At 42.8% G+C, this 23686-nt stretch overlaps 1 protein-coding gene across 1 annotated transcript in view; it reads right to left on the bottom strand.

The window, feature by feature from the left end:
* Nucleotides 1-5118: 5118 nt before the first annotated feature.
* Nucleotides 5119-23686, bottom strand: part of HS3ST4 (heparan sulfate-glucosamine 3-sulfotransferase 4) — a 450424-nt gene continuing 431856 nt past the window's right edge. The window contains exon 2 of the mRNA XM_023192912.3: nucleotides 5119-7181. Coding sequence (XP_023048680.2) covers nucleotides 6545-7181 — 637 coding nt within the window. The 3' untranslated portion in view covers nucleotides 5119-6544. The remainder of the gene's footprint in view (nucleotides 7182-23686) is intronic.

The following is a 23686-nucleotide window of genomic DNA, read 5'->3' as shown; positions in this document are numbered from 1 at the left end:
AAACTTGCTAGGGAGCACTTCCTGGGGCCAGGTGGTTAATAAGAGAAATCTCCATTGTTCTGGGTTTCAGTTTGAATGCAGATCTCTATTTTCTCCTGGAAAAGAACCAGGGAATGGGTTTGTGATGTCTGAAACTGGCCAGATTGAGAAGTATTAACCCCAAAGAGCTCCATATCTCACAGTCAGTCCTTCTTATGCCCCACAGTTATTACAACAACAGGGATTTATGAGTCCACTCAGAGCCAGAAAGCAGCTGTGATGAAGATCTTTCTGATCCCCAAAAATGAAAGACTGTTGTAGTTCTAGTCTGTTCACAGCCTCATGGATGACTCCCCATGTCATTGTTGTCTGCAAGTAAAACTCAATATCAATTCTCACGCCTATTTAAACATAATTTTTTTCCACATGGTCCAGAATGATTAGACAGGATCACAGCTATTCAAACTGACCTCTCCTGGGCTTAGAAAAATACCCTTTCAAATCATGCTGACTACCACTATTAGGGCAGGCTGCACTGACACTTCCTTCTCCCATTATTCTGAGCCAGCCACTTCATGGTTTTACTTCAGTCATTACCTTGCTTTGGAAGTCTGGAAAAGTCTCTTGCAAACCCAACTCCTTACAGTCCCCATCTTTAAAATACGGTCGTAACACCTGATTACCCGAGCTAGAGGACAAGTCTACCTTATATGTTCATTTAATTAAAGTTGTGTATTGTGCAAGTGTGTTTTAATTTGAACTATTACTGATTTTAGCCCATTTTCAGAAAAGATGAATTTCTAGTGGTTTGGTGTTTCCTTCTGGATGTATGAGTCAACAGGCAGCTGACACCTAAGGGTATCATCAAAGATATCCCTTGAACTTGGACCAAAGACAATACCAAAGAAACTATAGGTGGTAGAAGGAGCCTGGGAGGATTTATGTTCCCTATTAATGGCTTGGCTATGGTCATTTAAAAAAAAGAGATAGCATCTTCCCTTCTGGGCAAATATTTTTCTTGTTAACCACGTTCTTTATGCATCTCTCTCTCTCTCTCTCTCTGTCTCTCTCCCTCCCAAATATTTGTCTTCTTAATTACTCAATCTTATAATTGTTACCTTTTCTTTTGTTAGTGTCTACCACTTTGTGCTTTGTAAGAATTATCTTAGAATTTGGGATGAGACTAAATGCTGCTGAGTGTGGTCTTTATTGCAACAAGTACTTGGTGGTTTTCCCTTCCCCCTAGTTGGTTATCCTCCATATTATCTCCCCCTACCCTGCTTCATTTCATGTACACTCTGTATGTCCCTCCTCATTTAGCCTAAATCCATGTGCATCTTCCCCACTGGGCTGGGAGTGCCAAGTGTCAAGGTGAGTTAGCTTTGCTCTTCCCCATATCTCTTCCTGTTACTACTTGGTCACTCCACAGATGTGTGTGTGTGAATTAAAGACTGAATAAAATATGACAGCTTCTAGAGCAGCGTTGTTTTCCCATAGCCCGGGGACACTAGAGATTCTTGCTTATCTTCCATTTATGGACATATATTTTATTAGCCTTGATTTCCTGTCTTGATGACAGAAAATGTACTATTATTACCTCGTCATATAAGACATTTCACAATTTGAGAAAGTGGTTCCATTTATCTCTTATGTCTGAAAATGACAAGTCTACATTCTTTTGAGAAACTGGGAAATGCATGAACTCATCTCTTTCCACCCTAATTTGTTACAGGAAGAACCTGAGGAGATCTGCCAAACCCAACTTATTTCCGGAAAGCTACGAGAGCTGTTCCTAAGGATGTGCCCTGCTTCCAAACCATCTTTGTCTTCCATGTAAACTTTTAGGATTCAGAACTTCAAGCACTGAATACACAGCCTGAAAGCTCAAAAACATCGCCCTCACCTTCATTTCAAGAGAATATGTTTGGCTCTGTGTGAATGAATCTCGAAGCCTTGTTATATCTGAAAGAACCTTGAGTATGTAGCAAGGGAAAGGCCACAGTGGGGAGAACCCATCTATGAATTCGGTGGAGAAGAGACCCTGTCTTTGGGTAGGGGAGAAGGTTTTGCATTTGAGTGTCTGAAATTCAGCTCATTCAGTGCCATTTATAGGGAGCTCTTCTTCTGGCCTTGACTTTAAGCACATCAATGGTGCTTCACTTTCCCTTAGCACTCTCATCATTGTTTGGTCTGAGTAAAACAGCGCTTTCACCTGAGCATACTCCCTGGAACACTGTAAAGGCATGTTGTTCTGGAAGGGGTTTTGGGAACCAGTTTTTCTCCTCCTCTTCTTCCTTCTTAATCTTCTTCACAATTGACTTCTTCACCATCATCATCACCATGGTCATCTTTATCACCCATCACTCCTGCAGTATGATCACCATACCATTATTATCATTATCTTTATCACCATCAGCTCTGCATCATTATCATCATTGCATCCCCATCATTATCCTTAGCATCATTATCTCCACAGATTATATCATCATCATCATCACCACCGTCACGACCATCATCATCACCATCAGCTCTGCATCATCATTGTCATCACCATCATCATTATCACCATCATCATCATCACCATCACCATCATCATTATCACCATCATCATCATCACCATCACCATCATCATTATCATTATCACCATCACTACTATCATCTTTATCACCATCAGCTCTGCATCATCACCATCATTATCATCATTATCATCCTTATCACCATTGGCTCCACAGATCATCATCATCACCATCACTACCATCACCATCATCATCACCACCATCATCACCATCCGCTCATCATTATCACCATCGTCATCATTGTCATCACCGTCATCATCCTATCACCATAATCTCTGCAGTATCATCACATCATCATCATCATCTTTATTGCCATCAGCTCTGCTGCATCATCATCATCACTATTCTTGTGTCAATGAAGTACTTTATTCTTTTCAAAGACTTGCCCATCTATTAACTCATTTTGATCATCAGAAAAACTCTAGGTGGTAAGCCAGCAGGAATTAAGTATACTTATGTTACAGATATGAAAACTCACATTCATATTGATAAATCTAGTTGTCCAAGACACAGACAGAGGCAAGGATAAAACCAGTGACCTTTTTCCCCACCATAGTGAGGCAATGAGAAGTTTTCTTTGTGAAATAAAGAGGTGGGTGAATGAGAGGGGGAAAGAGTTGGGGTCTTAAAGAAGTGAGGCTCAGACTGGACTCCTAGTGCTAAGGGATTGAGCAGGCCACACTCTCCTGAACTTAAAATGTGATCCGAGGGGCTCTTGAAGTTTGCAGGGAATCCCAAAGAAGGGTCGCATATTTACTATTCTAAAGTTGTGACTTTCATACACAGTCCAAAAGATAAATGGGCTGCTGGATGCTTTTGATTATTATTGTTGTGTTTTGAGCTGGTAGGTCTAAGTCAAGGTTTTCATACCTTTCAGGTACAGAATGATATTGGCAGAAAGAGACGAATACAGGAGCAATGACAGCTGCACTATTTGGGAGGATGAATTCTCCTTTTCCCATCTCTGAACCACACGCAGCAGCCTTCCCAGAGCCATGAATCATCCATTTGAGGGAACGGAGGGGGATAGAAAATTAAACATAATTTATGCTTTGCTAATTGAAATCAAATACAAAATTCAATCTCCCGTGAGTTGCAATGCTCACGTTTAAACAGAGTGGAAGTATTGTTAACCTGACTCTATTTCAGCAAGTTGACTTAGCTTTTCTGGATAGAAAATAATTCCTTCGTCAAGTCTCTACATTGCAGAAGGGGACATGGCTAAGTGGTTCACTCCCAGAGTGACAAGGATCAAGCTAGAGTAGACACTGAAGAAAATGGACCTTAAACATGACAAATTTGCATTTCTCTTCAGAATCACGAGTTTTCAACTATAACACCAAACACTATTCAATATAAAAAAATCCCCTAGATCCCAAGGCTTAGCCCTCTGCCCTCTTTCTCCAGGGAATTTTAACCTCCTGTTGTATGCAAGGATGTATAAATAATTTAAGGGGGTTTCTCCACTTTTATTTCCCAGGTGAAGTGGCTTATTCACCATTGGCTAACCACATTACAAAATGGATTTGCTTGTCATATTTTGGGGACGTATTTATGTGAGGACACGTTTTGGAGGCAAGTCTTGATGTTCTGGGTTTTTAAAGACACATAGACAACCAGGGAGATGGAAAATGGAGAGTAGGTATGACTGAGGGTCCAAATGAATATGTGCCTGCCCAGAATGGAGGTGATGAGAGTAGGCTAGATTAATAGGTCATTTATTTCTTTAAAGCATTGCTACAACCAGATTCTCCTTTGACTGTCTAAGTTATAAGGGCAACACTTAACCCTCTTGCCACTGAACTCCAAAAGAGCACACGTTTCTGCAGGGAAGCCATAACACTGTGGAGGTCACTTCCCTTGGAAATAATTCCCAGAAAAGCAAAAGCATAAAAGGAGGTAGGCGGGAGAGAGAGGGGGCAAAGAAATACACAGGAAAGTCTTTTCCTCTAGTTGCTCTCAGTTCCAGCTTCCCTAAGAATATTTTTGAAAGGATGAATTCCTGAGCCTCGCCTGAGAGTTTCTGATTCATGAACAGATCTGAAACAGAGCTCAGGAAGCTGTAAGCTTGAACAAACTCCATGGCTGACTCTGATGGGTAGGGAGGACTGAAACTCACTCACTCCTTGCTCTGCTTATGAAACCAAACCCCAACATGAGTCCCAGTTTCCCCTTCTAAAAATGCGTGCATTTTCTTCCTTCAAATGTGTATGTATGCATTTTGATCTGTTTCTTCTTTTACATTGATAGTGCAGGCATATGGGTTGCCTTCAGCTCAATAACTGCTTTATTATCTGGAAAAATTATTTGTAAGGCTGTTTATGAATTTGGCGTATCAGTCCATCCCTTGCTGGGATTGGTTAAGATAGGAAAAGCTGCACTCCTTTTAGGATCCACCTGCTTTGTACTATTGCAAGATTTATTGTGCCCTGCAGACAGAACCTTCTGAACATTCTTGACTCTGGGACTTTCTGGCCATCTCAGAGAGAGGATGCTCCCAGCATTCCAGGGGAGAGGGGAAGATGGAGATGATCAACACAAACACAGCATCAAAACCCATTAATCAGGTTGCATTAAGCTTTATAATAACACAGTTTTCATTTAGCGGGAGAAATGACAGTTTAATAACAGCTGAACAGATTTAACTCCCCCCACTCTTACAAATTTCCAGTTTTACTAGAACAATTCCTGGTTTTGGAGATCTGTGAACAAGTGCTTTATGTCAAATGATGCATTTTAATGGAATCAAACTGATGGGAAGGGACACTTCATTCAGCAGCCCTTGATGGGGGTGTCTGCAGACAGTCCTTGCTCGCCCCCAACCCCCATAAACTGGATCTGATGAATGGAGTCAGCTTTCTTGCCACTACCCCACTCTCTGCCATCTCTAAATAGAGAAAATGAAGCCCGAGGAGGTGGTGGTGGGGCAAATTGGAAGAATGATGACTGCTCCTCTCCCCATTACATGGCTAAGGATTACTCCTAATAACAGACTTGTCAACTCTCTGGTCTTTGCCCTTCTGGGGACCTAGGGGACAGAGTTCACCCCAAAAACATGCCTCAGAATCACAGTGCTTGGGAGAGATGGTCTTCAGGTAAGGCAACCTCCCACCAAGAGGACAGGATTCCTTCTTTTACCCCCAGATATGGCCACTCATCTCTGCCAACCTCAGAGCTCTGACCTCGGTTATAATTACTTTACTCTTAGAGTAGCCCCGTGGGCCTGATCTGAACAAAAGAGCATACGCTAAGCTTCTCCACAACCCAGGATACTCATGAAGAGTGAGACCCAACCCCATGTAGAGGGCTCTTGGAAAGAAGGCTTTGAGGGGTGTCAGCTTTTATTTTCCTTCGTGTGTGTGTGTGTGTGTGTTTGTGTGTTTGGTGAGGAACGTGCATGCCTCTGCCTTCATGATGTGGGGAGGGAGGAAGTCAGGGGTTGTGGAATGAGGCCTTTAAAGAGAAGACTACAAACACCTTAGAGGGAGGACCTTGCTCCCTAGGAGTCCTGGAGCACTCAGCCACAAAGTGCATTCTGGAGAGAAGCCCAAGCAGAGGTTTAGACAGAGTGCCCATGACAGATACAGGGCTAGAACCCTGGCTCCCCAAGCTAAAGTAAGAACCCCCATAAAGCAGACCTTTTTTGTCACTCACATATACATTAATAGCACTGTCTCTGACATTGACAGCTATTTATCCTCTGTCTTCAGGCTATATTAACTAGCAGAAGATAAGAATGAACAGTGGGTTCTGGTGGCCATCTGGTCAACCAGATGCTGCTGCCCAGATGGGCCTGGTTCCTCCATGGGGATGCCGTGGGATCCACCTGTTTGCCTAAGCTAACAGCACTGGAGGCAATCCTGGCTGCATGAAGGAGGAGGAGATCTACTTGGCACTCCAGCAAGTGAAGCTGCAGAAGCTGGGGTATTCAAGGACTCAGGCAAGGAGCCTCCTTAGCTATTGACTAGCCTTCCTCTGCCTCTCTAGCCTCATTTATCACCCTCTTCCTGTTCCCACCGAAAATCTTGGCCAGTCATTTGGTAAAACATCATGTTGAAGGGTTTGTAGAATTTCCTCAGTCTGTGGATGACATCTGGGTCGATGCGAGGATGAGTCCGACCTTTGCTCTTGCCTAAGCACCTCGGGGCACTGCTGTCTTCCGGCTTCTTTAGGCAAGGGAACCCCTTGGTTTTGTTGAAATAGAAATGCTTCTCAGTCACAACACGTTTGAGGCCTAGAAAATCCTGTACTTTGGCCATTTCCCCGGCGGGGTCCACAATAAGCCGCTCACCACTGACAAAGAGGATCTGGGAGAGGGGGAAATACTGGAGCCAGTTTTCCAGGTGCAGAGCATAGATCCCTATTCGAATGGCACTCCAGGAAGCATCGATCAGCCCGAGGGTCCGGTTTTTGAAGGCCAGCACCTCAAAGGTGGGGATCTCGGGTTTCTTTGACAGTGTCTGCGTGTAGTCAGAGATGGCCCTGGTCACAGGGTTTCTCACCACCACAATCAGTTTGATGTCCTTGGCCATGGAGTGAATGCGCTTGGGAGCCTCGTTTGTCACAAAGTAACTTGGAGTCTTCTCCATGGTTATTTGCCCATCCAAAGTCTTGGGCATCACATTTCTAGGAGAGGGAGGAAAAGGGAAGAGAATGGTTATTCCTATCCAGAAATATCTTAACTTCTTCCTAACCAGAAATATCTTACCTTCTTTGCACAAAATGTGTGATATAAACAACCTAGTTTGCAACCACCAAATAAAATTGATAAACACTTGGAAGTTCTTCTTACCTATATCTCCAGACTCTAGTCTTATCTTGACTACGTATTATAAGAAAAGGCAACATAAGGCATATGCATTCTCTCCTGGGAACGTTATATCCCTTATATATCCCTAGGTTTAAATGGCTATTCTATCTCTTACCAGTTTTGTTTAACCTAGATACACCCTTGATTTCTCTACATACTAGTTGTATAATCCCTGAAATGGAGATAATGATAGCACTGACTTCACACTGTAGTATAAGGATTAAGGGAGATAATGCTTAAAAAGCATTGAACAATGAACAATGTGTAAGAACTCAATATATTAAATAAATTATTATTGTTGTAGTAGTTTTTAGAAAATATTTGAGCTCAACAAGACCTCAAAGCTTATCTAGTCCAGGATTGGCAAACTACCTCCTGCCTCCTATTTTCGTATAACTCACAGATAAGAATGATTTGTAATCACTGAATTGTTGTAGAAAAAAAAAAAAATGATAATAATAATATTTTGTGATGCATGAAAATTATATAGAAATCAAATTTCAATGTTTATAAATAAACATCCATTGGTACACAACCACACTCATTCATTTACATATTCATCTAGGCTGCTTTTACCGTAAAACAGCAGAGCTGAGGAGGTAACACAGAGGCCATGTGGCCCAAAGAGCCTGATGTATTTACTCCTTGTTCCTTTAAGAAAGAGTCTGCTGATCCCTGAGTTGGTCCAAAGGCATTATTGTGCAAATGAGAAAACTGAAGCCTAGGGATGGGGAATAAACAGACAGGCTTTGTGACCTCAGCAAATTGAATTACATCTTTGAGCTTTATTATCTTCATTTGTAAAATCCTAAAACCTACCTCAAGTCCCAGCACTTTGGGAGGCTGAGGCAGGCAGATCACGAGGTCAGGAGTTCAAGACTAGCCTGACCAAAATGCTGAAACCGTCACTACTAAAAATACAAAATTAGGCCCTGTGCGGTGGTTCACGCCTGTAATTCCAGCACTTTGGGAGGCCGAGGTGGGTGGATCACCTGAGGTCAGGAGTTCAAGACCAGCCTGGCCAACATGGTGAAACCCCATCTCTACTAAAAATATAAAAACTAGCTGGGCATGGTGGTGGGCACCTGTAATCACAGCTACTCAGGAGGCTGAAGCAGGAGAATTGCTGGAACCTGGGAGGTGGAGGATGCAGTGAGCTGAGATGGAGCCATTGCACTCCAGACAACAGCGAGACTCCATCTCAAAAATAAAAAAATAAAAGAAATTAGCCAAGCATGGTGGCACGTGCCTGTAGTCCTAGCCACTCAAGAGGCTGAGGCAGGAGAATCGCTTGAACCCAGGAGGCGGAGGTTGCAGTGAGCTGAGATGGCGCCACTGCACTCCAGCCTGGGTGACAAAGCGAGACTTCATCTAAAAATAAATAAACAAGTAAATAAATAAATAAATAAATTCAGTTGAGAATAAAACGACATATAAGATGAAATATCTAGCCTAGGTCTGGTTCATTTTATGGGATTTTATTCTTTCTTTGATCTCAGAATTGGCCGGCGAGCCACTGACAGATTCCATAGCAGGGTCCGTATCTCTTGGTTCCCTTGCTAAGGCTGCTCCTCCACTCCCATGCCTCCATCCAAGTTTGCCTCCAGAGTAGCCTTATCTTATTTGGGAGTTCCAAGCTATTAATATTAAAGGGGTTTAATGCCATTTTCCCCTAATCTCAATGAGGCAAGCTTATCAATGATAAAATGAAGCTTAGAATGCCATTATACAGTCAATTTGCTATAGGCATATGTAGACCAAAGTTAATTGACCATAAACCTGTTCAATACCTGTCAGTACAGCAGACCATCTGCCACCATGTGCTCCATTAAATCTATTCACTTCCAAGCCTTGCACCAAAGTGGTACATTTAGGATTACACAAGACCTCTTTGTTATGATGACATGCTTTTAAATGTCTTAGCTAATAAAACTTAATACAGACGAAGATTCCCTAGCTTCTCCTACCATAATTAAATTTATTTACTATCACGCGTGTGGAGAAAGAATGACTTTTCTTTTATCTCTAATTCACATGCTCTGTCAATAATTAATTGCAACTGGGTTTTGAGCTTTCTCGGCAAGCACTTTTACGAGGCAAGAGGAATTTGCCACGTAGAGAAATTCACAAAGAGCTGGAAGTCGTTAGGGTGTAATGGTTGGGCAGCGTGGTGTTTTCAGATCAACGCAATAGCCCTGGCCATAAACAACCATGCTCATCTTGGAGTGACATATTCTCCAAAGTAGTGTGAATGCCTTTGCGTGTGTCTGTTTGGTTCTCAACAGATCAATTTGTCTAATTTGGAGGAACAGGGCTAAGGAGTGCAGCCCCTGGGAATCAGATTTGCCTGAATTAAGAGTTCCGATTACCCATGCTACCTTGATGAAGTTATTTAACCCATTTTGAACCTTAATGTTTCATCAAAGAAAACAGGGTTAATAAAAGGCCACGCCTCACAGGATTTTAACAAAGATTAAATGTCATAATGCAGGTAAATCACTTAGGATCGTGCCCTTTCAATGTTAGAATTTTTTTAACTTAAGCCACCTGGCCAAAATCAGGATTATTCTTATAGCAATTCTTACAGAAGGACAACGAAGAAAAAGATAACTGCATTTGACGAAATGGAAAAGGCTGAGAAACATGGGATCTAAGGAACTGATCTAGAAAAAAGTATACTCTAATTCATGCCAATATCATCAATTGCACTTCCAGGCCTGGAGGCTGGTGTCCAACAAGGGAGCTACCATTAGTTCAGCCTGAGTATAGGAAATACACTGACATCTTATTTTTATTTCAAGTGAAGAGATATATTCTCTTGTTTTATTACACAACTCATATCAGATTATAAACATATTAGATAAATCTTGATGCAAAAACACATCACCTGAAAATAGCTATTTTGACATGGCCTTTTCCAGATTTTAGTTCCTCTGATGTATTTTTGTGTGTTTATTTTGTTGCCTTTTTTTTTTTTTTTTTTTAAGTGTAGGAGAAGCTGCTTGACTTTTCTTTTCATCCATTCTTCACCTTTCCCTTCTTAGACCTCAACGTTTCTCTTTGCATTGAGTGCCATTCAAATTCATCTCCTTTACTTCAGCTGATTGACAACCTGTCAGGATCTTTGTGGATCTTGACTCTTTTATCTGAAGTGTCTGGAACAAAATGGTACCCAACGTATAAGCTGGCAGACTTAGGAGAGTAGATGTGTGCCTAGCTCACTGCTTGTTGCAAAAGGAAATAAGAGAAGGCACTGCCGAGGGCTTTGGAGAGGGCAGAAGGGAGCAGAGGAGCCTAAGTAGCTTTGACCATCATGCTACCCATGAATGTGAAAAGTATATACTTTAGGAGAGTTTCTGCATTTGGGGCACACATGGGGAGACTCTCAGTGAGCCACAATTCAACCAACGTGGCATGAGTTATCCAGTTATTTTGTCAGTAAGAAGATAACCAGTAGTTACTTAAAATCCATAAAGGGCAAAGCTCCCTTTCCTCAAACTGATTCTGAAACAGTTATAGTCATTCATTCATTCCATAAATGGTCACTTATGGGTAATGTAACAGTAAACAAAACCGATGCAGTCCCTTCCTCCATTAAGCTACCAGTCTAGCTCCTGCAGCTGATACATTAAGAGCTCTTTATAGCATCATACAATGAACTATTTAAATTAGCAGAGCAGGCATCATTACTACTCCAGTTTTACAGAGAAGGAAACAGGACCAGAAGCTAAAGATTTGTTTCAAGGTCTCACTAAATGTGTATGTTGTTTCTAAGTTGAGTGGCTGAGCAAAAGTAATTCAATACCAGGATCGGTGCCTAATACCAGGTCCTGGCAAATAACAGGTTCTCAGTGACTATCTGTTGAGTGAATAGATGGGTGAATGACAAGCCATTAATCTCCACTCCTAAGTGTAGGCCAGTCCTAATATTAGGTTTTTGTTGTGATAGGTTTTGATGCCCTAATCTTCCTTTTCCCCACCTTCATCTTACCAGGGCTCTCACCTGGGCCTCCAATCCAGTAACTACTTCCAAACCATGCTGGTCTCCCCCTTCCTGTAAGATTAGAGGAGGCATCTCTCCTGTGGATAGGACCAAAACTCCTGCTAACCTAGGCTTTGGATCTTATTCCCTTCCGACCTTTCAGGCACTTTTGCTCTCAATTTCTCTTCTCTCTTCTAGGTTTTAAGTAAGTTCATTTTAACTGCATCTGACACTGTAATATACTCATGTTTTCACATTTTGGTGTGCTTGAGGAACAGAAAGACCAGTAATGCTGGAGGGGAGTGAGCAAAGGTAAGAAAGTCAGAAAATACGCTCAGAGAGATGGACAGGGAATAGACCATGGAGGGCCTTGTGGGCCATGGAAAATGTACTGGAATTATTTTCCTTATGTGATAAGAAGCCACTGAAGAATATCTCACAGAGGAGTATGATACAATTTACACTTAATTTTCTTTTTCTGGTAACGTTGCTGAGAAAAGATAGGAGTGTGGCAGAGATAGAAGGAAAGTAACCTGCTAAGAGACCATTTTAGGAGAGAAAGAGAGAAATGGTGGGGGTCTGGGTGTAGGTGGAGAGGGCAACACAGAAAGAAGTGCTCAGAATAGGAACAGATTTTAAAATAAGGCCAGCAGTCCTTAATGATGGGTGGGATGTATGTGCAAGAGAAAGAGAAGTATCACAGATGACACCAACATTGTTGGCCTGTGCCAGTGGCTACATGGTAGCACGGTTTACTGATGTGGACACTACTGGGAACAGGGCAGGTTTTAGGGGAAGATACCAAGCCTAATTTCAGACTTGTCATATGAGAGATGTCCTACATACCCAGGTGGAGGGATTGAGTAATCATGTTGATGCAGGAGGCCGAAATCCAAGGGAGATCCCGATGAGAAGTGAACATCTATGTCATGTGCTCAAGTTCCACCTGCCAGGGAGTAGGGAGAAGAATGTCTGCCCTCTTTACCTTTGTTAGAAGAAGACGCGACTCTCCTTTGCCTATGTTGGGAGTTCTCTCAAAACTGAAAGGTGTTCAGATGCTAGGTATGCCAAAAAATTTTTGTTTTATTTCATTAAAAAGATGTTCATGAACTTCTTCTAATTCCCAGAGTCCTTGTTAACCACCTGCATTACAGAGCTCAGAATAATGTCATAATATGATTTTTTCCCATGTCCTTCATGGCTAGTCTCAGTTCCTTGGGGACGTAGGCAAAGTTTTAATCACCTTTGTATCCCCAGTGCCAAACATAGTGTCTGACACATACTAGCTGCCCCATTACTATTTGTGGTTATTGGATGAAAGACAAATGACATTCCAATGAATACGTGGTCCCTGGAAGTCAGGAGAATTGAGGCAGTTTGCAGGACATGGCTTATCTAAGTAGGTGTTCCATGCATGGGGTTCAGCGTTTCTGAGTTTCCTCCCATCCCTGTCTGAAAGACCATGCACTTCAGCATGGACCATATGGTGAGAAAACACTGCATCTGGGCTTGGCACAGCTCGTTAACAGTATCTTGGGCGCTCAGAGCAACCGTGACATCAGCGTCAACACACAGTCCTGAAGCGCGAATCATTCCGCAAGATCACACATCTGCTCTCACAGCCTCAAATGTTTATGAGACACTCTCCAACTCACTCACCCTGTCCCCACTGCACTCTCCTGGTCCTGGTGCTTTGCTAAGAACAGCCCAGTTTCTTTTTTTAAAGAGTTAGGGTCTCACTCTTTTGCCCAGGCCGGAATGCAGTGGTGCGACGATGACTCACTGCAATCTTGAATGCGTGGAGCACAGCCACTTTTGAATGCAGGTCAGCCTCTGGGGTCCTCATAGGAAACAATAACAACAGCTAACATGCAGCCTGGACTGACACAGCTATTCACTGAGTGCTCACTCCATGCTATGTTCTGAGGCTGAGAGTTGAAACTCTGAAGCTAGACTGACGTCTCTAAGCATTTTCAGACAATGGACTCACCAGCCCAGCAGTTAAGATCAGAGACTCCAGGAGCTAGACTTACCAAGTTTGCATCCACTGATTAACTGTGTGATCCTGGGCAAATTACTTAACTTAAGTAATATGAGTCTATTTCATTATTTGAAAACCAGGCATCATACTAATAATACCCCTTCTAATGGGGAGTTTGAGAGGATGAAATGAGTTGATATGTAGAAGAGTGACTCTCATATGGTAAATTCTCAATGCAGTAGCTATTAATTTTTTTTTTTTTTTTTTTTTGAGACGGAGTCTCACTCTGTCTGTCGCCCAGGCTGGAGTGCAATGGCACAATCTTGGCTCACTGCAAGCTCTGCCTTCCAGGTTCACGCCATTCTCCTGCCTCAGCCTTCCAAGTAGCTGGGACTACAGGCGTTCACCACCACGCCCGGCTAATTTTTTTTGTATTTTTAGTAGAGATGGGGTTTCACTGTGTTAGCCAGGAAGGTCTCGATCTCTTGACCTCGTGATCCACACGCCTCGGCCTCCCAAAGTGCTGGGATTACAGGTGTGAGCCACTGCACCCGGCTGCAGTAGCCATTAATTTTTAAAACAACTCTTTTTTTTTTTTTTTGAGACGGAGTCTTGCTCTGTCGCCCAGGCTGGAGTGCAGTGGCCGGATCTCAGCTCACTGCAAGCTCCGCCTCCTGGGTTTACGCCATTCTCCCGCCTCCACCTCCCGAGTAGCTGGGACTACAGGCGCCCGCCACCTTGCCCGGCTAGTTTTTTGTATTTTTTAGTAGAGACGGGGTTTCACCAGGTTAGCCAGGATGGTCTCGATCTCCTGACCTTGTGATCCGCCCGTCTTGGCCTCCCAAAGTGCTGGGATTACAGGGTTGAGCCATCGCGCCAGGCCAATTTTTAAAACAATTCTTAAAAGAAGGTTTTATTATAATCCCCACTTTAGGGATCAGGAAACTGAGATCCAGTGAGATTGATTAATTTACCCAAAGCCACAAGAGGTGGAGTCGCAATTCAATCCCAAGTCTGTCTGACACCACAGCCCAAGCTCTTGGCTACTGCCTGACAATGCTTAACCAAACAGCAAAACCTCAGCAAGGTTACATGACTAGACCAAGGTCACTTGTAGGTGGCAAAGTTGAATCTTAAAAGGAGACACATCATATGTTCTGCAAAGCTGAGCTATCCCTGACTTGCCACTGGGAGTTACAGAAACCCAGACCAGAATCCCTAGAAATTCTTGCCAGATCAAGCTACATCATTCAATTTGTGATATCTCTCTCCAGGGCCTCCTCAATTGAAGCAAATGGATACTATCATGAATGTCGAGGGAGAAAGCAATCACCCGTATTAGATATAAAGTGTTCATTCTCTCTGGAAGGGTCAGGAGTGGAGCTTGCCTTTGGCTTGCCTGAATTACAGGTGTGTGGGCATCTTACATTTTCCCAAATGCGTTATCCAGTGGAACAAATGGTGCATAAATTAGCAATATTTTCTGAGCCCTGCTGATGAACCCAAGAGGATGGTGGTTAGAGCAAGGGCATGTGGTGAAGCAGGGCCAGTTGCCCTGCACAGAAGAAAGAAACTCACTTAAAATTCAATGGAGCACCTGCTTACTTGCCAAGCACTGAGAAAGGCAATTTCACATATTACCCTAGTTAAGTCTTACAAGTACCATACAATTCACTGAGCCCATTATAGAGATGCAAAAACTTGGAGTCAGAAAGACAAAGAACCTTGTCCAGGGATGCATAGCCGGGACCTTGCCCTGCCCAGTTATGCTGGAAAGTTCATTGTGTTTTTCAAACCAAAATTCATGAATTCTGAAAATCTGAAGGCAAAAAGTCAAACCATTTGGAGACCACATTCTTAAATAGAAACCCAAGAACAGGATCTGTACATATGGTCCTGAAGCTCTAGGGCTTTCAGTAAAACTGCAGCCAAGAAAGAAGGAATCCTGAGTTACGGTTATGACTTAATAGCTAACATGCTGAATTAAGTAAAAACACGGACTTTCCCTCCCTGGACCTCAAATTTCTTTGCAACGAGAGGGTCAGGTTAATAGATAGTCCCTCGTTAATTCCACCAAGTATGTATTGGTGCTTATTACGTACCAACTGTGGGGTATATGTTGATGATAAAGCAGGCGTGGTCCCTGCCCTTCAATAGACTGTATGTTTTTGGAGGAAAGGTCTGTATATCCCATTTAGTAACATGATCTGTGGTTCAGATGGGACATCTTTGCAGTCCCATCAAACAGAATGATACGCGCCAAATCTCATTGCCACATGCCTACAAGAGAGGAGACAGAAAGGAATGGACAGAGAAGAGGAAAGGAGGAAGAGGAGGAGCAAAGGATGAAGGAGACTGGAAGGGAAAATAAGGAGAAATAAAGATAAGAGGAAGAATGCGAGGAGAAGGGAAAGAGGAGCTGGGCTTGGAAGATGCACAAATAATTCAAATACTGAGAGAAAATGAAGGAAGCATCCCAGGTTTAAATAACACATGATCACACATTGGGAGAAATTTTCAAACCGAGGTCTCAAGCAATATTTGTTGTTTTAAAGTTTGTGCCAGGCAGGTACACATGTTTTAGGATGAGAAGGTTTAGGTTTGTCAGAGACATTCCACTGAGGTTGTAGCGGCAATAGCCCTACTGAAGCAGGCTGAGAAGGTAGATACTCATTATTCCCCATGATATCAGTGAATAATCAGAAGCTCAGAGAAGTCAAGTGTCTTGCTTAAGATCATACAGCTTGTACGTGGCAGAGGCAGGATCTGAAACCCAGCAGAACCAATGCTCCTTAACCCCATTCAATGTGACAAAGGAGAGGAAGGCCCAGAACGGAAACAGAGGCAGGAGGAGGAGACAGAGCAGTGACTTCAGGTGGAGAAAGGAGTGTTTGTCAATATTCTTACTCTGGGAAAGAATCCCTCGTAACAACAGACATGAATTTTGTTTTGTTTTGTTTTGTTTTGTTTTGAGTAAGGGTCTCACTATGTTGCTCAAGCTGGTCTCAAACTTCTGGCTTCAAGCAATCCTCCTGCCTCGGCCTCTCAAAGTACTGAGAGTACTGGCGTGAGCCACGGTGACTGGAGCAGACATGAAAGTTTACCAGGTCTTAAGGCATGGCAGCAGGGATGTGGTCCAGATCAAGGAGACAACGTTTAGGAATTTCCTGCTTAATGGTTTTGATTTTCCCAATGACAGAAGAGTAGGGTCGATTGCTGAGCTTAAGGACCTTGGGAGTGGGACTGAAAAGGGAACAGAATGTAGCTGGATGATATATTAACAATTTATGGATTATGAAGACCTATTGAGAAATTATCTTATGTTTGATTTGGCTTCCAGAGACTCATCTGGAAGACAGAGGACTCATCACCACCCCACCCACCAACACCACCATCACACACTCCCATTGCCAAGCAGGGCAGCTATTCCCTTATGCTCAAGGTCTGGCTAATTTTTATCTCCAGGGAAGGTGAACATTCTCTATTTTGTGGACTAAAAAAGATGTTACAGCATCCTAGACAAACCCACTGAGAGGTCTTCATGTTTCAAAAATCTAGATCTTACCACGGGGTTTCTTAACTTCAGCACAGTCAACATTCTGGGATGGATAATTCTTTGTACTGGAGGCTGTTCTGTGAATTTTAAGATGGTCAGAAGCTTCCCTGGTCTCTACCCGCCAGATGCCATGGCACCCACCAGTCATGACATCCACAGATGTCTGCAGACATTGCCACATCTCCCTTGGGGGTCCAAATGAGCCCTGGTTGAGAGCCATGAGTTTAACCGATCTAACCAAACTGCCTCCACTTGTCTACCCAAACCTCCTTGATTTGAATCTAGGCTGTGCCCTTCCTTACAGGTGGGGCTTTGGGCAAGTTACCTAACCTGTCTGTGCCTAGATTTTCCCATACATAAAATGAAATGATAATAATAATTGTAACACATATCTCAGAAGGTTGTTTAAAAAATGAAATGAGTTCATGTTTATTGCATAAAACATCATAAGTGCTATATCAGTGTCTGCTATCATTATTATGGGTGTGGTTATACCACTGAGACAACATGCAGGCTGCATGCCAGCTCCTGAAACAGGAATATCTGAGATTGCATAACACGGAACTCTGGATATGGGAAAATTCCTTTGTGGATTTTTGTGTGGTTGAGCACCAAGTGTTAAGTCTTTGAAGACCTTCTGGTCAACATTGACTCAGAGGGTGTGCAGACATCTACAAAGCCAAGCCTCACATGACCAACGGAAGATGAGGGACACTCTCTTATGGCCCTGGGTTGTGCCACAAGCGGTAACAGAGGCGAGTCTGAATAATGACTGGTAAAGGACTTCTGTTCAAAGTAACAACATGAGTTTCAAGCCAGGTTTAATTTGAGTTAGAACATAAGAACCTTTCTTGAAACTTAAGAGCTAAGGAGTAATTTATCTGTTCTACAAAAGATAATTAGCAACATGCACTGAGTATCTAGCTGAAGTTGGAAATTATAATTTGAACTGACAATGATCTACTCAGCGTTCAGGGTCCAGGTGTACATTTAGAGGCGTGTGCCAGGCAGGTATAGCAGAATGACCAAGAGATAAGAAAACTGAGAGCCTGTGAGTGCTCAAGCCTTGGGCCCTATTTCTGTCCCAGCCAGGTGATGAGTGTAGGAGTTTAGGAGGGAGTGGATGAACAGGAAGACAGTGAGGACTAAGGACATAGAAGGCTTGATGTAGACACTGGACATGAAGGCTTGACTGCCCCTCGGTATAATGTGAAGACAGAACTAAATTATTTCCATGCTTTTCTTGATGATTATACTAAGGCAGGGGTCCCCAGCTGCTGGGCTGCAGACCAGTACTGGTCCATAGCCTTTTAGGAATGGGGCTGCACAGTGGGAGGTAGTGTTGGGCCAGTGAGCATTACTGCCTGAGCTCCACCTCCTGTCAGATCAGCAGCGTCATTAGATTCTCATAGGAATGTGAACCCTATTGTGAACTGCGCAAGCAAGGGATCTAGGTTGCATGCTCCTTATGAGAATCTAACTAATGCCTGATGATCTGAGGTGGAACAGTTCATCCTGAAACCATCCCCACTGCACCCCCATCTGTGGAAAAATTGTCTTCCACAAAACTGGCCCATGGTGCTAAAAAGTTTGGAGACCTCTGTGCTAAAGCAAAAACGATACTGATGAATTTCTGAAGACATCATCATAAATAAACAAACCAAGTGAGAGAGCAGACTATCAGAAGAGCTACCAACCAGAAAGAGGAAGACAGAGAATACGCGAATAGATTTGACTTTGAGAACTATTTCAACAAATGATGTTCCTGATGCTCTTCAGAGTACACCCAAGCATCATAAACTGCTTTTGGATGGACTTTATCTCAAAGGATCAGAAGTTAAGGACACTGCCTATGCCATGGGGCCAGTTCCTCTTACTTTGTGCCCAGAGACATAAGAAAAGACAAATAAAAATTAGAAAAGAGAAAGGCCCTTTTCAGGCCATTTCCACCTCTGTAGCAGGTTGGCTCATAGCTTTTCAAAGGTAGTTTTTACTCTCTCAAATGAGGATAAAGAGGACTTTGTAGTTCCTCATCAACTCTAATGGTGTTTTCACTCCCTCAATAGTCAAGAGCAGGTCACATGTAATAGAAGGTCCCCACATCTACATTCTTGGGGCAGGCTCCAGAAAGAAACAGGCTTGGTGGATTCAGGGCATGTGGCACTTTCTCTGGTGCTCAGAAGAGTGTGTAGGGGTCACAGACATGTCTGAATACCTCATGAGAACATAGAATTCTATCACAGAGGGTTGAAAGCCTTCTCTCCCATGCTCTTAACCGATTCCCATATTGTTCTCTTGTACTACATACGTTTTCCTTCATGGGATCTGAGCTTTGGAACCCACTTCACTTATCCAAGTAATTACAATTTTAAAAAATTATTTTATATATCAGAACTATATACAATTGCTTATTAGTGTTTCTTAAAGGAAAACCAAAGTCATTATACTGAAATAAATCTTAGCTTAGAGAGAAAGAAAAAAAAAAGAAAACTATGGAAAAAAACTCTTCATTTGTTCATTAATTTAGCAACTATAGCATGGCAGGCACTCTGCTAGTATTAGAAGATAAAACAAAGAGCAAAATTGCCCTTAAAAAGCTTTTGGGCATGGCACAGTGGCTCACGCCTGTCATCCCAACACTTTGGGGGGCCGTGGCAGGTGGATCACCTGAGTTCAGGAGTTGGAGACCAGCCTGACTAACATGGAGAAAAATACAAAATTAGACGGGTGTGGTGGCACATGCCTATAATCCCAGCTACTCGGGAAGCTGAGGCAGGAGAATCGCTTGAACCTGGGAGCTGGAGGTTGCGGCGAGCCAAGATTGTTCCATTGCACTCCAGCCTGGATAACAAGAGCAAACAAATAAAATAAAATAAAAAATAAAAAAATTAAGTCTCAAAGCAAAAAAAAGAAGTTTTCGTTTTCTAAAATAGTAAAGATGGTGGATATCTTATCCACCATGGAATATTATGCAGACACAAGAAGGAACAAAATAATGTCTTTTGCAGCAACTTCAATGGAGCTGGAGGTCATTATTCTAAGTGAAGTAACTCAGGAATGGAAAAGCAAATATCGTATGTTCTCACTTATAAGTGGGAGCTAAGCTATGAAGGTGCAAAGGCATAAGAATGAATAATGGACTTTGGGGACTTTGGGGGAAGGCTTGGATAAAAGACTACATATTGAGTATAGCATATACTGCTCAAGTGACAGGTGCATTGAAATCTCAGAAATCACCACTGAAGAGCTTATTCATGTACCCCAAAAACTATTGAAATAAAAAGTATTAAAAACGAATTTTTCATTTTCTGAAATAGTACAAATTACTTGAGAGGTCTCTCCTTATCTCCTAGGACTCACAGTGGTCAAAGACTTTCACGGTGGGAATCACTGGCCAAGGGTCAACTGAATTCCAGAGCCCACAAACACCTCCTTTGGAGGCTGATTGGGTGCATCCTCATCTTGACAGAGGTGTGAGGCTAAGGAAAGGTTGAGTCTCTGCGTTCTATCTCTGAACCATACTTGCTTTGAGCAACTCATTTTTGTCTTTGATCCTCAGTTTTGTCCTCTGTCAAAGGGGGATAATAACATAGGAAAATATTTATCTATTTATTCATAGGAAAAGATATTGGCATCTTGGCACGGAGACAGTCTTGGTAATGCTCCCTCATGTTATCACTGCTAGCATAGTGGTGCACACTATGTATGTAGGTACCAACATCCCTGTCTGCTCCGTAGACAAAGGAGAAGAGCCCTGTTCAAACTCTTTTTTTTTTTTTTTTTTTTTCCGAGATGGAGTCTCACTCTGTCACCCAGGCTAGAGTAGAGTAGCGTGACCTCGGCTCACTGCAAACTCCGTCTCCCAGGTTCAAGCAATTCTCCTGCCTTAGTCTCCAGACTAGCTGGGATTACAGGTGCCTGCCACCACGCCCAGCTAATTTTTGTATTTTTTTGTAGAGATGGGGTTTCACCGTGTTGGTCAGGCTGGTCTCGAACCCCTGACCTTAAGCGATCTGCCGCCTAGGCGTCCCAGAGTGCTGGGATTTCAGACGTGAGCCACAGCACCCGACCCTGTTCAAATTCTTAATCTACAAGACTGTTACTGGTTGCATCATACATGTGCCTTTACGTAAATGATGGCTCTGATTCACAGAAACCCACCTCTCAAAAGGACATTGATGCAACCCAGTCACACAGCACCAAACAGCTTCAGTGCGGCACACATCCTAGTGAATTGTTACAAATCTCTTTCTCCTGACCACCTGAGGTGCCCAAGCATTTGGGAAACCTCAGTGCTGAGCAGGGCTTGGTCATTCCACTGGGCCCATGCCTCAAACTGTAGGCATTGCTTTTATTTCTTTCTGTCATCCCTGACCTTTTGCAATGTGATCATTGGTTTTTAATACCAATATGACTGGTTTTTAAAATCTTTCATTGGTTTTTAATATCAATAGACCACCATATGATTAAATTAAACTCTTCTGTATCATTTGATTTAGAAAGCACATATGGACAGAGAGTGACTATGAATTCAATAATCCCTTAAAATGCATTTGTGATTGAATCATCACTGAATCTACATGTTTGAAAGGTTGCCACGTGTGTGTGTGTGTGTGCGTGTGCATGCGTGTTGATATGTGATTTTTTTTTTTACTTAGTTTATACTCAGTGTTTAGTATCCATAGGGATGTGGAGGTCTCTTGCAGTAATTCTTAAGTCCACACGTTGGGTAGCATGGATCTAAAAGCTAAACCATTGCCTACCTACAACCTCAGCTTCCATCATTGTCCTTATCCTGGCAACTCTCCCTGTACCCCTTTCTCTTTTGTGATTGCATTGTCTCACTCCAGGGTTCTAAGACAACATTTTCCCTGATTGTGAATTAACAAGATTATGGAACAAATTTCACCTGCCCGTGACTGGGGGTCTCACCTGGTGTGTACTTTGCTGATATTTTATTCATAAACATTCAAAGAGTGCCCCTCTGCAGAACCTCACGCACCAACATCTGTTAGCTATTTTGTCGTGTTTTCTTTCCTTGGTCTTGGCATTTTAAAGGGCAGGTGCAATAATTAAATGATGATTCCTGAGGTCTCCGTGTGTCTGCACAGGCACTCGTGCTCACAGTTGAAAAGACAGTGACAACAGAGGGCTCCCCTTGGGAAGCCTGCGCTCCAGATCTTTCCACCTCACACTCCACTCTGAGCTGTGTGCCAGCTCACCACTGCCTCGGGGACGCTGCCAGCCTGCCCTCCTTCTCATCTGCATCCTGCTGCTGATCCAAGCCCTGTTTGCTTTTGCAGAGTCTTATTCTGTCACCTTTCTGCGTGTCTGAGTCCTGCAGCCTCAAACAGCAAGGATCATCACAATTCTGAGCGTAAGAGCAATAAAGACACTACTCTTTAAGAAGGTGACTGCCAATCTGCCAGGTTTTCATTCAGGTCTTGCCTTTTCCTGGACCACCCTTTGCTTTGTTCCACCTGCCTTTCAAGAGACCACCATATTCTTCTGATGGAAGCTCCACTAGACGTATGCCCAGAGCATCGTTTATTGACTGCTTGTAGCTGTGCCTCCTAAACTCCGTCTTTTACCTACTTGGATGAAGATCTCTCAAACTGCCACAGCTGACTCAGTCGCTGTCTGTCCTTGGGATCCTGGCTCTGTCATCCTCTTTCTAAATAACTTTGGAAGACCTCCTTAACCAACTCAAGCCTCAGTTTCCTCATCATATACAATTCCCATTTTATACAATGATTTTACACCATTCCAGTCACGAGCAAGATCCATCTCAGAGCATGTTTTATCAGGATCAAAAGGGTTAGTGCTTAGGATGCACTTAGCAGGGTGCCTGAAAGGAATTAACTGCTCAGTACGAGTGTTAATTATTGTTGTTATTACATATGAAGCCCATTTCTTCATTGTGTATTCTCAGAGAATGTCATCTTAGGACCTGTGCTGATGGTGAGGTCATTTCATTTTTAGCCCATGCGCATCCTTAAAATGAACTTTCCTTTTTGTAAATCATTTGTACGTGTTTCTTCCTTATGATCCAAGAGATCTGGTCAGCAAGACAGACAATGTTCAGTCAAAGCACCTGAGATTTTACTGGTGAAAGCGTTGCTGGGGTCAATCATGCCTGGCTGCGGAAACTTGTAAAATAAGTCAGTCAACATGGAAACATTCATCCATATGCATGACAGGTGTCGGTGTTCCTGTGAAGAGCAAGTGTGTTCTGCCGCACTGCCATGCACCAGTTCTAGAGTTTAGTTGCAACTGAAATTTAGTGTTGAAGGGAACTTGTACTTTCTGCTGAGTAAATCCAGTCAGAAGCCCCCTTTCCTCTATATTTGGCTAAGGTAGAAGAATGACCTTTCTACAGAGTGCCCAGGCTAGAGCCTTCTATGTTGTCCTTGAACTGTTTCCTTCAAGGAACTTGCATCCCCAAATCAAGAGCTTCAGCTTTAATGATGTAAAATATAATCATAAATTAATTAGTACATCCTACTGTGCCTGAATTTAGACCTGGCTTTCACAGCTTGGGGTGCATGAAATACTAAACAGATTTTTAAACCAATCAGTCTGATCACACAACAGATGGAGAAATGATGGATAGACAGAAAAGGAGAGATGCATACACCTTGTGAGGTATTCATGTGCATACATACTCTGCTATAAAGATTCTTATATTATCAGGCACTCATGCACACTAATTTTCTATAGAGTGTCTGTCACACACATACACACACACACATGCATACACACACACACACACACACACACACACACACACACACACACACAC

Source organism: Piliocolobus tephrosceles, chromosome 17 (genome assembly GCF_002776525.5).
Source record: "Piliocolobus tephrosceles isolate RC106 chromosome 17, ASM277652v3, whole genome shotgun sequence".
Lineage (NCBI taxonomy): Eukaryota > Metazoa > Chordata > Mammalia > Primates > Cercopithecidae > Piliocolobus > Piliocolobus tephrosceles.
Note: the sequence above shows the minus strand (reverse complement) of the source record. Positions and strands in the feature narration are given on the sequence as shown.